This window comes from Mizuhopecten yessoensis, unplaced genomic scaffold (genome assembly GCF_002113885.1).
Source record: "Mizuhopecten yessoensis strain PY_sf001 unplaced genomic scaffold, ASM211388v2 scaffold716339, whole genome shotgun sequence".
Classification (NCBI taxonomy): Eukaryota; Metazoa; Mollusca; class Bivalvia; order Pectinida; family Pectinidae; genus Mizuhopecten; species Mizuhopecten yessoensis.
In genome coordinates this window covers 172,013-186,490 of record NW_018480067.1, presented here as the reverse complement: position 1 = coordinate 186,490, position 14,478 = coordinate 172,013, and the positions used below count along the sequence as shown (strand labels likewise).

At 38.6% G+C, this 14,478-nt stretch overlaps 1 protein-coding gene across 4 annotated transcripts in view; it reads left to right on the top strand.

Moving 5' to 3' along the window:
- Nucleotides 1–14,478, top strand: part of LOC110443309 — a 365,314-nt gene that overhangs the window by 322,256 nt on the left and 28,580 nt on the right. For all 4 annotated transcript variants that reach the window (XM_021487458.1, XM_021487457.1, XM_021487459.1 and 1 more), the window contains 6 exons: nt 8,890–9,088; nt 9,840–9,923; nt 11,464–11,671; nt 12,115–12,224; nt 13,782–13,891; nt 14,092–14,198. In XM_021487458.1, coding sequence (XP_021343133.1) covers nt 8,890–9,088; nt 9,840–9,923; nt 11,464–11,671; nt 12,115–12,224; nt 13,782–13,891; nt 14,092–14,198 — 818 coding nt within the window. The remainder of the gene's footprint in view (nt 1–8,889; nt 9,089–9,839; nt 9,924–11,463; nt 11,672–12,114; nt 12,225–13,781; nt 13,892–14,091; nt 14,199–14,478) is intronic.

Below are 14,478 nucleotides of genomic sequence, written 5' to 3'. Positions count from 1 at the left end.
TTTAACTTCATTACAAAGATGCCATTACCTAGTTCCAAGCAACGGACTAGAACAGGAAAAATGGAAAACCTTTTAAAAGGTCGAAAAGTCTCTCCAACGTCAGCACATGCATATCGTTGTTTTAGAACTACGAATGTCAAAGGAAAGTGGTCGTAGTAAAGCTAGGTCTATCACGCACACTCTAATGGCGGTATCTATCATGCCATGTTTAGATAAAAAGTAAAAATTTAATTGAAGTTGTGACAAACAGGATTGTAGAAATTATTACATGGTAATCTTATTTGATTAATTTTCGTAGCGATAAATTTTCCGATCTAATGCACATGATGTACGTTAGAGCTGTTTGGAGAAGTAGAGTTATCGCATTGCTAGGTTTGGTAGCAATATATATTGTGCCGAAACACTTACAAATAGAGATTTTATTCTATTTTTATAGGATCTGTCCATCTAACATCTTTCAAATTCCAAAAACATTTCCTTCATAGTACATCAGTCGTCGGTAAAGTTTGTATTTATATCCCAGCCAAAAAAGTAATAGAAAATTGTATTATTATTAGCTCACCTGGTCCGAAGGACCAAGGTGAGCTTATGCCATACCGTTGCGTCCGTCGTCCGTACGTCAACCAATTCTTCAAACGATTTCTTCATGTTAACCACTGATTGGAATTCAACTAAATTTGACTTGAAGCATCCCTAGGTGGTGGGGATTCAAAATTGTACAAATGGTGGGGCTGACCCCCCAGGGGGATGAGGGGCGGGGCCAAAAGGGGTCAATTTGGCTATATTGCTTTAAGCAACTTCTTCTCTGGAACTAAGAAGTGGATATCAACCTTATGTGACTGGAAGCATCCCTAGGTGGTGGGGATTCAAAATTGTACAAGTGATGGGATTGACCCCCCAGGGGGCTGAGGGGAGGGGCAAAAAGGGGACAATTTGGCTATACTGCTTTCAGCGACTTCTTCTGTAGAACTCTGCCATGGATATTGATCACATTTGGTCGGAAGCATTCATGGGAGGCAGGGATTAAAAATTGTACAAATGGTGGGGATGACCCCCCGGGCTAAGGGGTGGGGCCACAAAAAGTGTATTACTTGGAAATGGTTGAGATCCCCACCATATAACCATGGTATACAATTTCTGAGTATAAAGAGAAGAATGCACATTTGCTTCCAGGATGGCTATAGGGTCTGGCCCCACCTTGGACACAAAGTCCCTGGGCCATAACTTTAAAACTGTTGAGATCCCCACCCCAAAACTAGATATACAAATACTGGGCATAAAAAGACTAATGCAGTCATGATATCAGAATAGACCCTGGGGTCTGACCGAACCCCCAGGGACCTAGTTTGTTAGTCACAGCTTGGAAACATTTGAGAGCCCCACCCTATAACGGTATATAGAATTGCTGAGTATAAAAAGATGATTGCACATATGCTTCCAGGGTGGCCTTGGGGACTGCCCCACCCTTGGAGACTTAACCCCTGGGTCATAACTTCGAAATAGTTTAGATCCCCACCCCAAAACTATATATACAATTGTTGTGCATAAAAAGACGAATACAGTCATGATATTAGAATTGACCCCAGGGTCTGCCCAACCCTTCCAGACTTAACCCCTGGATCATAGCTTTGAAACTGTTCAGATCCCCACCCCAAAACTATATTTACAAATGCTTGGCAAAAAGAGACAAATGCAGTCACGATATTAGAATTGATCCTGGGGTCTGGCCACAACCCTAGGGACCTAGTTTCTGAGTCAAAGCTTGGAAACAGTTGAGATCCCCACCCCATAACCATACATAAAATTGCTGGGCATGAACATCTAATACAGATATGCTACAAGGATTGGCCTTGGGGTCTGGCATATTCCCTTGATCTCATTCGGAGAATATTTTGCCATGATTGCTTTGGTATCCAGGTGAGTGATACAGGCCCTCTGGACCTCTTGTTATTATTTGCCAAAGAACAATTACAAGTGATCTTATGGTGTGGGCTACTGTAGTGACACATACATGTAGTAGAACAGCTAGAATGGATAAATAGATTTTGACCAAATTTGGTTTGGAGCTTTCCCGGGTCATTGGGACTTGGTATTGTATAAATAAAATATGTTGCCTCCCTAGGGACTGAGAGATGGGGTCAAATAGTGTTATACCTTTTTATTATGGCAAATGATTCTATGAATATTACATGTTGATAACTTGATCGGAATTATAACCCCAAGTTGACAGTTTGATACTTTGAACATTTTGAGCCTGAGCTCTACCCCCAAGGGCGCCCAAAGGAGTCAGTGTGCTAAAATTTTCCTTGTTTAGAATCAGAGGCGCTAAATTCAAATACTTTTCACTCTTAAATCTGTATGCTAGATATTGAATAAGGTTGTTTTATTGTTTTTTGTCACTTTGAATAATACTTCTGTTCATGTTTTAAAAACAAAAATCAACACTCTGTATAAATATATCAGAACTCTGGTGACAGTTAAGGCCCATGGGCCTCTTGTTATTGTTTCACTTTCTATATAAAAGGGAGAATGCTCCAAATAAACAACAAAAACACTGCTCTGGGCTTAATCGTCTTGGCTGGTATCCTTTATCATAATAATATCAAGCTCCACCAGACTCTGCTTTACTTCCTTAAGAAAAGTTGGCTATAAAGACCTACATGTACTTCAGATATGATTATTATAACAATTTACACCAATTAAATCTCATCCACGCGGACATGTTTAAGATGTTGGTTCTCAGTTCATTTAAACAAAACAAAATGAAATGTTTGATTTAAGCCACATAAAAAATCCTACTTAAGATATGTTCGCAGATGGAATATTTTTTTAGAAATAAAATTTCTTTCTTATACTGTATAGAAAATAAGCATAAATTTATTAGAATCATAATTGCTAGTGCAAATTTTCCGACAAAGAATGCGGAGAGGGTCTCACGGACACGTTTAAGTCTGAATCGATTCAGGAGAAGGTTAGGATGAGGTGGGGTTCCCAGGGACAATAGTTTGAAAGAGGATGAGAAAAAGGTTAAAATGAGGTGGGGTTCCCAGGGACACTAGCTTGAAAGAGGATGAGGAGAGGGTAAGGATGAGGTGGAGGTTCCAAGGGACACAAGTCTGAAAGAGAATGAGGAGAGAATTAGGACGAGGTGGGGGTTCCCAGGGACACAAGTCTGAAAGAGAATGAGGAGAGAATTAGGATGAGGTGGAGGTTCCCAGGGACACAAGTCTGAAAGAGAATGAGAGAATTAGGATGAGGTGGGGGTTCCCAGGGACACAAGTCTGAAAGAGGATGAGGAGAGAATTAGGATGAGATGGGGGTTCCCAGGGACATAAGTCTGACAGAAAACAAGGAGAGAATTAAGATGAGGTGGAGGTTCCCAGGGACACAAGTCTGAAAGAGAATGAGAGAATTAGGATGAGGTGGGGATTCCCAGGGACACAAGTCTGAAAGAGAACAAGGAGATAATAAGGATGAGGTGGGGGTTACCAGGGACACAAGTCTGAAAGAGAATGAGGAGAGAATTAGGATGAGGTGGGGGTTCCAAGGGACACAAGTCTGAAAGATAATGAGGAGAAGGTTAGGATGAGGTGGGGGTTTCCAGGGACACAAGTCTGAAAGAGAACGAGGAGAGAATTAGGATGAGGTGGGGATTCCCAGGGACACAAGTCTGAAAGAGAACAAGGAGATAATAAGGATGAGGTGGGGGTTACCAGGGACACAAGTCTGAAAGAGAATGAGGAGAGAATTAGGATGAGGTGGGGGTTCCAAGGGACACAAGTCTGAAAGATAATGAGGAGAAGGTTAGGATGAGGTGGGGGTTTCCAGGGACACAAGTCTGAAAGAGAACGAGGAGAGAATTAGGATGAGGTGGGGATTCCCAGGGACACAAGTCTGAAAGAGAACAAGGAGATAATAAGGATGAGGTGGGGGTTACCAGGGACACAAGTCTGAAAGAGAATGAGGAGAGAATTAGGATGAGGTGGGGGTTCCAAGGGACACAAGTCTGAAAGATAACGAGGAGAGAACTAGGATGAGGTGGGGGTTCCCAGGGACACAAGTCTGAAAGAGGATGAGGAGAGAATTAGGATGAGATGGGGGTTCCCAGGGACACAAGTCTGAAAGAGAATGAGAGAATTAGGATGAGGTGGGGGTTCCCAGGGACACATGTCTGAAAGATAACAAGGAGAGAATTATGATGAGGTGGGGGTTCCTAGGAACACAAGTCTGACAGATAACAAGGAGAGAATATAGATGAGGTGGGGGTTCCCAGGGACACAAGTCTGAAAGATAACAAGGAGAGAATTAGGATGAGGTGGGGGTTCCCAGGGACACAAGTCTGAAAGATAACAAGGAGAGAATTAAGATGAGATGGGGTCCCAGGGACACCAGTCTGAAAGAGAATGAAGAGGGAGACATTTGAAGATTAAACCTACAGAAGTCTAGGGTGGGATGAGAAGAGGATCCGTGGATAATATACTGATAAGAGGGGTTGGGTAAGGATACGGTTAGGGTTCCTTGGACAGGATAATCTCTATGCAAGAATATTAGGGGACAGTTAGGATGAGCAAGGACACCTGTAGACACCAATTCATTCAAGAGGACCACTGAGAGAAGGAGGATCGGGGAACAGTATAATTCCTACAAGAACATAAGGGAAGGGTAGATTAAGGCAAGGCTCCTGGAGACTAATAGAATTGTTCACCCCCTTGGGGTTGAGAAAGGAGGATAAGTAGAGAGTTTCGAAAAAGTAGTGGATCCTACAGACAAGAGATTTTGTGTAAAACGATCTGGACTAATTATAGATTTACAGGGGCAGGGTAAAGATAGTATTCTAGCTACAGAAAAAGATTTAATGCAAGAAGAGGAGAACCCAGGGTTAATATTATAAGGAAGACATCCTGGAAACGGTATTTTTTCTACAAAAGGACAATGGGAGAATGGGGATAAGGGAGGGCTTTTGTATAATTTCTATATGACATTGAGGGGATTCTGGGTACATCATAGATCTAACAAGAGGACAAGGGGTGTGATACAGTGAATAGCTGGAGATTGACAGAAATATATAATTATGATGTGGCAGATAAATGTACATAGGATTATGGTCACCTTGGCTTCCCACTAGGCAGAATTATCCTTTGGTTAGATCGATAGAGTGGCGGACTGGGGATCTTTGGGTTGCAGGTTCATTCCTGGTTGGAAGCACTCTACTCTCTTTCCTACTACAATTGGTGTCTGTGGCCCTCCCTGTGGTGACAGGGAGTTAGAACCTGGTTTGTTGTAGTGTTTGAGGTTGGACACATTTGAAATGCTGGAAGTAGTGTTGCAGATTTTAATTGTACACAGGATTAATATGGTCGCCTCCTAGCTTCATGCTAGAGGTTCAATCCCCAATGGAAGCACACTTCTCTCTTTCCTTTTCCATTTGCAAGAGAACCCTGGGAAGAATAAGAATAAGCAAGGCTCCTGTCTGACATATTTCTAGCAGATGATAAGGAGAATAGTTGAATGAAGATTTGATCCTGGGAACAATGGAATCGCCACAAGAGAATGATAGGAGAGTTACTGAAGAATAGCGAGAGCAGCGAGAATAAAACTTCTATTAAAAGCTTGAGATTAGGGTTAAGGATAAGGAAGAGAATATGATTTATAACATGCATGTAAGTGGGATGTTAATATAAGTAGGATTTCTGTGGATAGTTTGAATCGTACAAGAGGATAAGGGATGGGCTTTGATTTAACCAGGGTATCCAAAGGACAAGAGGATGGAGGAAGGATGATGATGAGCAACAGATCCTATAGTATCCTTAAAATGGAACAGGGAAGGGCAATAGGATGATGAGGGGATCAAAGGGAAATTCACACAAGATGATAATAGGAATGTTAGAATATAAGGATAGTACCTGGGGACATTGTAATTCTTACAAGGTGATGCCTGACAAAGATACAGGGTACTGGGATAGTGCTGTAATTATTACAAGGTGATGCCTGACAAAGATACAGGGGACTGGGATAGTGCTGTAATTCTTACAAGGTGATGCCTGACAAAGATACGGGTTACTGGGATAGTGCTGTAATTATTACAAGGTGATGTCTGACAAAGATACAGGATACTTAGATAGTGGTGTAATTCTTACAAGGTGATGCCTGACAAAGATACAGGGTACTGGGAAAGTGCTGTAATTCTACAAGGTGATGCCTGACAAAGATTCAGGGTACTGGGATAGTGCTGTAATTCTTACAAGGTGATGCATGACAAAGATACAGGGTACTGGGAAAGTGCTGTAACTTTTACAAGGTGATGCCTGAAAAAGATTCAAGGTACTGGGATAGTGCTGTAATTCTTACAAGGTGATGCCTGACAAAGATACAGGGTACTGGGATAGTGCTGTAATTCTTACAAGGTGATGCCTGACAAAGATACAGGGTACTGGGATAGTGCTGTAATTCTTACAAGGTGATGCCTGACAAAGATACAGGGTACTGGGATAGTGCTGTAATTCTTACAAGGTGATGCCTGACAAAGATACAGGGTACTGGGATAGTGCTGTAATTCTTACAAGGTGATGCCTGACAAAGATACAGGGTACTGGGATAGTGCTGTAATTCTTACAAGGTGATGCCTGACAAAGATACAGGGTACTGGGATAGTGCTGTAATTCTTACAAGGTGATGCCTGACAAAGATACAGGGTACTGGGATAGTGCTGTAATTCTTACAAGGTGATGCCTGACAAAGATACAGGGTACTGGGATAGTGCTGTAATTCTTACAAGGTGATGCCTGACAAAGATACAGGGTACTGGGATAGTGCTGTAATTCTTACAAGGTGATGCCTGACAAAGATACAGGGTACTGGGATAGTGCTGTAATTCTTACAAGGTGATGCCTGACAAAGATACAGGGTACTGGGATAGTGCTGTAATTCTTACAAGGTGATGCCTGACAAAGATACAGGGTACTGGGATAGTGCTGTAATTCTTACAAGGTGATGCCTGACAAAGATACAGGGTACTGGGATAGTGCTGTAATTCTTACAAGGTGATGCCTGACAAAGATACAGGGTACTGGGATAGTGCTGTAATTCTTACAAGGTGATGCCTGACAAAGATACAGGGTACTGGGATAGTGCTGTAATTCTTACAAGGTGATGCCTGACAAAGATACAGGGTACTGGGATAGTGCTGTAATTCTTACAAGGTGATGCCTGACAAAGATACAGGGTACTGGGATAGTGCTGTAATTCTTACAAGGTGATGCCTGACAAAGATACAGGGTACTGGGATAGTGCTGTAATTCTTACAAGGTGATGCCTGACAAAGATACAGGGTACTGGGATAGTGCTGTAATTCTTACAAGGTGATGCCTGACAAAGATACAGGGTACTGGGATAGTGCTGTAATTCTTACAAGGTGATGCCTGACAAAGATACAGGGTACTGGGATAGTGCTGTAATTCTTACAAGGTGATGCCTGACAAAGATACAGGGTACTGGGATAGTGCTGTAATTCTTACAAGGTGATGCCTGACAAAGATACAGGGTACTGGGATAGTGCTGTAATTCTTACAAGGTGATGCCTGACAAAGATACAGGGTACTGGGATAGTGCTGTAATTCTTACAAGGTGATGCCTGACAAAGATACAGGGTACTGGGATAGTGCTGTAATTCTTACAAGGTGATGCCTGACAAAGATACAGGGTACTGGGATAGTGCTGTAATTCTTACAAGGTGATGCCTGACAAAGATACAGGGTACTGGGATAGTGCTGTAATTCTTACAAGGTGATGCCTGACAAAGATACAGGGTACTGGGATAGTGCTGTAATTCTTACAAGGTGATGCCTGACAAAGATACAGGGTACTGGGATAGTGCTGTAATTCTTACAAGGTGATGCCTGACAAAGATACAGGGTACTGGGATAGTGCTGTAATTCTTACAAGGTGATGCCTGACAAAGATACAGGGTACTGGGATAGTGCTGTAATTCTTACAAGGTGATGCCTGACAAAGATTCAAGGTACTTGGATAGTGCTGTAATTCTTACAAGGTGATGCCTGACAAAGATACAGGGTACTGGGATAGTGCTGTAATTCTTACAAGGAGATGCATGACACAGATACAGGGTACTGGGATAGTGCTGTAATTATTACAAGGTGATGCCTGACAAAGATACAGGGTACTGGGATAGTGCTGTGAGAACAGATTTCATAAAGGTTTGCTTCTCAATTTGTCCAGGGAAAGTGGTGAAGTACAGAGAAAATAGCCATTTTTCTGACATTGGCCACCTTGTCTGATACAAAAGGGATGCATTTGTGAGGCCAGACAAAAGTATTCAATTTTTCTATTAATTGAAAAGTCTAAAGTATACTGTGTTAGATCTGTCGGTAATGCTGCAGTAATCTCATATATATCTTAGTGAATTGGTTCCTTAAATGATTGCATGTGACATAAAACATACTGATCACACACTACTCAACTTGATGTTGTTCAAATTATTTTATTTTATCAATGATTATTGTTTTATCTCCAACTATGATCGATTGATCATTATTTTCTTTGATTGATCCTGGTTTAACCGACTAAGACTTTCAAGAAGTTATTGAGATTTTGAGTAGACCTGAAAATTTCTTACCAAAAGTTTTCCTCCTAAATTTTACCTTGAACTGCAATCAAACATTTCTGTCGTCATATCAAGGTAGTTAAAAAGCATAATTCACCATATTTTACCCATTTTGATTAATGCCTCTGGAAAAACGTGATGATCAATAATGAATTTCTTTCGTGATCTTATACACAGCTCGACTTTAATTTGGTAAAATATAAATGGCAGAATTGAATCCCTTTTGATTAAAAGTTATAATCTAGACAATATATCATTGTCCTTTTCAGTGACGGGCAGTTACTATCTCGGGGTGGTTGATGGCGGCTACAACTCTGGCAGACATAGACCAGGGGAGGCAACCCAGAGGAACTACACCCTGAAGATATGGTGGGCTAACTGTCTGTACTGGAATGAGTCTGGGAGGGAGTGGTCGGACGATGGCTGCTGGAGTACAGGGGAGTCGACGTACTACGTCACACACTGCCGGTAACCAAACACACAGTCATCTGATCTGGGACACGCTTACCAGTATATATTTTCCAAATGTGTCCAAACTGGTTCTAACGAAACAAGCATTTGTGCAGTTTTCATTCAGACTTGAACATGTTTCTTGTGGTCAATTAAAATTGCTCAGACATTGGTTAAAAAAAATATAATTGATTTTGATGTGTATTTATAAATCTGAAATTTCATTAAGAAGAAAATATAGAATATGAAGTTACGTAATTGTCGTGGATATAAGAAAATATTATGCAGAAAAGAAAATGCAATGAATCACAAGGAAATTTCATGCAGAATTCCTCAAGAAAAAATATTTAAAATTGTATATTTAACATGACAAGATTCCAAAGATGAGATTTTAATTGAGCATAATATTGAAAACTGCAAGCAAATTGACTGCAACTATATATACATAATGAAATATTTCTGCGATACATTTAGGCCAAATGTTCAATAAAACATTTAATCTTCTAGCTAACAATGACCTAGATTTGGGACACATGTTTCTTCCGGGACAAAAATATTTTCTAATTATTTTGGACAATATAAAGTGTACTTTACCAGATTTGTCTATAACGTAGATAATTGCCATCCATATTGATGGCGATAAACCAATCGATGTTGAGATTTAACGTAATTATTAAGATAAGTGGATTAGGCCTACACTTGGATGGGCCTGCCACGCTATTGATTATTCGTTAGTGAAGAAGATAAAACAGGACATACTCTTTTACAGTTGTAATCACCTGACTGCGTTTGGTAGCCACTTCGATCTCGTGCCGAATGAACTGTCCTTCGTCGCAGTGGAAGACTTTTTTTCGTGAGTAATGATAGAATTAATAATACAGTGATGTTGATGCGCCATGAAGATTTTAATAGATATTTAAGGACTCTTCTGAGCCTCTTTCCTGTGTATGTAATTAATAAACCAATTAGGAGAGTCCAGTAATGAGTTTTTCTTTCTCTGATGTTGTTTCTGTACTTCATTTACTTTCTTTATTAAACTGAAAAAAAATCTGAATTTCCTACTTAAAAATGGTATAAAAGATATAAAAGATATCCTTGTATTCTTCAAGTTTTAATTTCTGTCAAATGATGACAATCAAATCTACTTCACAGTCAGATATTCAGAATCAGTGTTGTATTTACAACACATCCTAAATTTCATGTTGCCACGTTATAGTAATTTAACACCTATATGCAGTATATATTATAAAACTTCGGTGCACAATTAATAACATCACAATTAGTGATTCCTATAGTGTAACAGTGTCGTATTATAAATTTACTTTCATCAGAACATAATGTTTTTAACATAATGTTTGAAATATATACAGTAAAACCCTCCTAACTGGAACTCGTATGAACCCTGCAAATATTGCGGATAGTAGATGATAGAAGAAAAAAAAGAATTTTAATCAAGATGAGAGCATTTAATAAGATTTAAAATAGCTAAACAATGAAAACATCTAGCCACTGGTATTAAGAAAGTAAATAAAGTTGAAAAACTGCATGTGTAACGTACAGTACTTGTCGTTTTGACATGGTCAGCCATACTGTAATCGGCTACGTTAATTCTACAAAAATGTCAAAACGAGAAAAAAATCTTCGATCATTTTTTAAAATGAAGAAAATTTTGAATCCTTATTATCATAATGTTGATTGATAACAAAATTAACAATCACAAAGTTTGAATATCTTTAAAGTTGGTCAAGAATCCGCTATGTGGTTTCCCCTTACTATTGCCATGCCGAAATATGGTTTTTCACTCTCAGTGAATGAACACGTACGCCAAATCATCAATGTCAAAACATGGTCTGGAAAATATATATATGCACACATTTTTAGGGTAAGGGTACAGTTACTATGACCATGAAGAGTCGGGGACACATTTTTGTTCGAGGAATAACAGTTCGTCTAATCCGAAGTTACTTTACAAAGAATATTCACAAACTCGGTCGGGACCAGAGGCATTGTTAAACTAATGACGGGTATTGGAGTAAACCGAGTTTGAGGAAGTGAGATTTTACTGTAATATACTGTATATACATTTAATATAGGAGTAATCCACTAAAAACAAATACGTTTATTTTTCGAAGGGGAGGAGGAAAGTTTGTTTAGCGAAATTTGCTTTTGTACAGTAATTTTATTTTTGCAAAAATTACATCCAACAAAATTATAGCATATTGATCTATTCCGATCCCAGCACTTCATGTCCACCAATAGACGAAAAATCCATCCCACAAAATTTACCATATTTGCAACTATGGAAAAAATACAGCACATTTTAAAATTCATGTAGTGAATTGTAGTGTTATGATGGATGTCATTAATGTATAATCACATTTCCTGATTTTCAGTCGCCATGAAAACCCAATCACAATAACCTTGATAGGGGTCATTCTATGTCTATACGCTATTCTCATGGTGATCTGTCACCGTGCCGATATCCACGACGCCAAGAAAGGGGGGATAACTTATCTTCAGGATAACACCATCACGGATCAACAGAGGTTTGAGGTTACCGTGGAAACAGGCTTCAGAAAAGGGTCTGGAACTACAGCAAAGGTACGTACTGCAGCACAGCCTTAAATTACACTCGGATGTAATAGTGAATTATTTGTGTCTTTTGATAGAGAAATTAAATTTGTATATGTTGATTTTTTTAAAAATTTGGATGCTTTATAAGCATGATATAAACGAGACCAAGTTAGTTTAGAGTGCATCATAAGTTAAAGGTTAAAGTAAGTATATTTGTGTTGTATGTGCACACGCACTATGTCTTTACATACTTAGATCTTATATCTAACTCTGTGATTTCAAGTAATTACCATACATTTCTGTTCCAATCTAATCACAGTAGCTTCTTCCAGTATCATTACCAATATTATATCAAATATTAATGTTTGGTCCACGTGTCAAAAGCCTTATATCAGCTTTACAATCACACCTAACACATACCAACCAACTTTGAGATCGTTACCTGATTGTATTGATGGTATATCAAACAGATCAGTCTCATACTTCACGGAGAGGAAGGCATGTCAGAGACGAGGGAGCTGATCACAGACGACCGTCGACCTCTGTTTGAGCGCAACTCAAGGGACAAGTTTATCCTCACGTAGGTTGTCTTATCACTCAGAGAAAACAGAACAGAAAAATGTGAAAGAAATATACACAAACAAAATCACCTTGGTGTCTTTTTGTTCAAGTTGAAAAAACCCAGTTAATATGAATATAACCTTTGTAAACATACCCTGTGTAATCTGGTCCCAACACCGTTAGTATCTGGTTACCAAATGCAAATATGTACTTATTGCAAATGAAACTATGTGGCAAATTGGTGTTCTGTATGGATAGATTTTACTACATCTTCCACAATAAGACCCGTGGGATAACATCCGAGCAAAAGAGAGATTTATATAAGTTGAAATGAATTGTTTCATAATTGTTGTAAAATAAGGAAATTTCACGTATAAGAGAAAATCACAAAGGAATTTCTTTCTTTAGCATGACTTGATTGCAATATCCTTTGTTTCAGGCAGAGTTGATGTAAAAAGACTTGATCAAAACATCTATACCAACAAACAGGGGAGATAACTAACGTTGCAACAGATTTATGACTTCTTTTTATGTATTGAATTAGCAGATAGCTTATGTTTGGATAGCCTTATATCAATTTTGATATAAAACCCTGAATAAGAAGGAGATAACTGGTGTTTCCATAGCTTATGACACTGTTTTATTGAAGACAAGGGAAATAACTGATGTTTCCATAGCTGATGATACTGTTTTATTTAGGACAAGGGAGATAACTGATGTTTCCATAGTTTATGACACTGTTTTATTTAAGACAAGAGTGATAACTGATGTTTCCATAGTTTATGACACTGGTTTTTTTAAGACAAGGGAGAAAACTGATGTTTCAATAGCTTATGATACTGTTTTATTTAAGACAAAGGAGATAACTGATGTTTCCATAGCTTATGACACTGTTTTATTTAAGACAAGGGAGATAACTGATGTTTCCATAGCTTATGACACTTTTTATTTAAGACAGGGTAGATAACTGATGTTTCTATAGCTTATGACACTGTTATATTTAAGACAAAGGAGATAACTGATGTTTCCATAGCTTATGACACTGTTTTATTTAAACAAGGGAGAAAACAGATGTTTCCATAGCTTATAACACTGTTATATTTAAGACAAGGGAGATAACTGATGTTTCCATAGCTTATGACACTGTTTTATTTAAGACAAAGGAGATAATTGATGTTTCCATAGCTGATGATACTGTTTTATTTCAGACAAGGGAGATAACTGATGTTTCCAAAGCTGATGATACTGTTTTATTTAAGACAAGGGAGATAACTGATATTCCATAGTTTATGACACAATATTTTCTAAGACAAGGGAGATAACTGATGTTTCCATAGTTTATAACACTGTATTATCTAATACAAGGGAGATAACTGATGTTTCCATAGCTTATAACACTGTTTTATTTAAGACAAGTGAGATAACAAATATTTCTAGAACTTATAACACAGTATTTTCTAAGACAAGGGAGATAATTGATATTTCAATACCTTATAATGCTGTATTATTTCAAACAAGGGAGATAACTGATGTTTGCATGACTTGATATCATTATATCTTTATAACTATCTAATAGGCTGCCAGACAGTATTGGTAAAATCTGGAAGGTACAGATTTGGCACAACAACTCTGGTCAGTCTCCCAGCTGGTATCTCAGTCGAGTCATCGTAAAGGACCTCAACAATGGTAAATATGCAGCAAAGACATTATTCAAAAAATAAATGTCCATTTTCATTTCATATGTCACAATAAAAACCAGAGTAAAAGTTTCCAAAGAAAAGAAAACACAAATAAATGATTTTATGTCTCTTCCAATTTATATTTCAGAAGTATGCTTTTCCTTTTTCCAAAATCATGTTTCATGTTGTTAACATTTCTTTATAAAGGTAATGTATACTACTTCCTGTCCGAGAAATGGCTGGCCGTTGAAGAAGAGGATGGGAAGGTGGAACGAGAGTTCATGGCACTGGAGGGCAGTCTTGGTGTCAGAAAAGTAAGATGACCCTTCAGATTGTTCCCTTAGAGTAAATAAGGGGGTTTTCTCCTTTGTTTTTGTGCTCTCTACCTGAAAGTGGGGTTGTTATCCTGAAATTGTTGTCAAGAGATAGAAAAATATGGGTTCAGTTGTTATCTGTAAGGCAGAAATACCAGTTGTCTCCATTTATCCATGCTTGCAAACTTTCATCTGTTCTATACAATGTATTTACTGAAGTTAATAGTCAGACTTTGGAATTATAATGTAATGGTTGTCCATGAGGGGAGTGGGGGAAGGG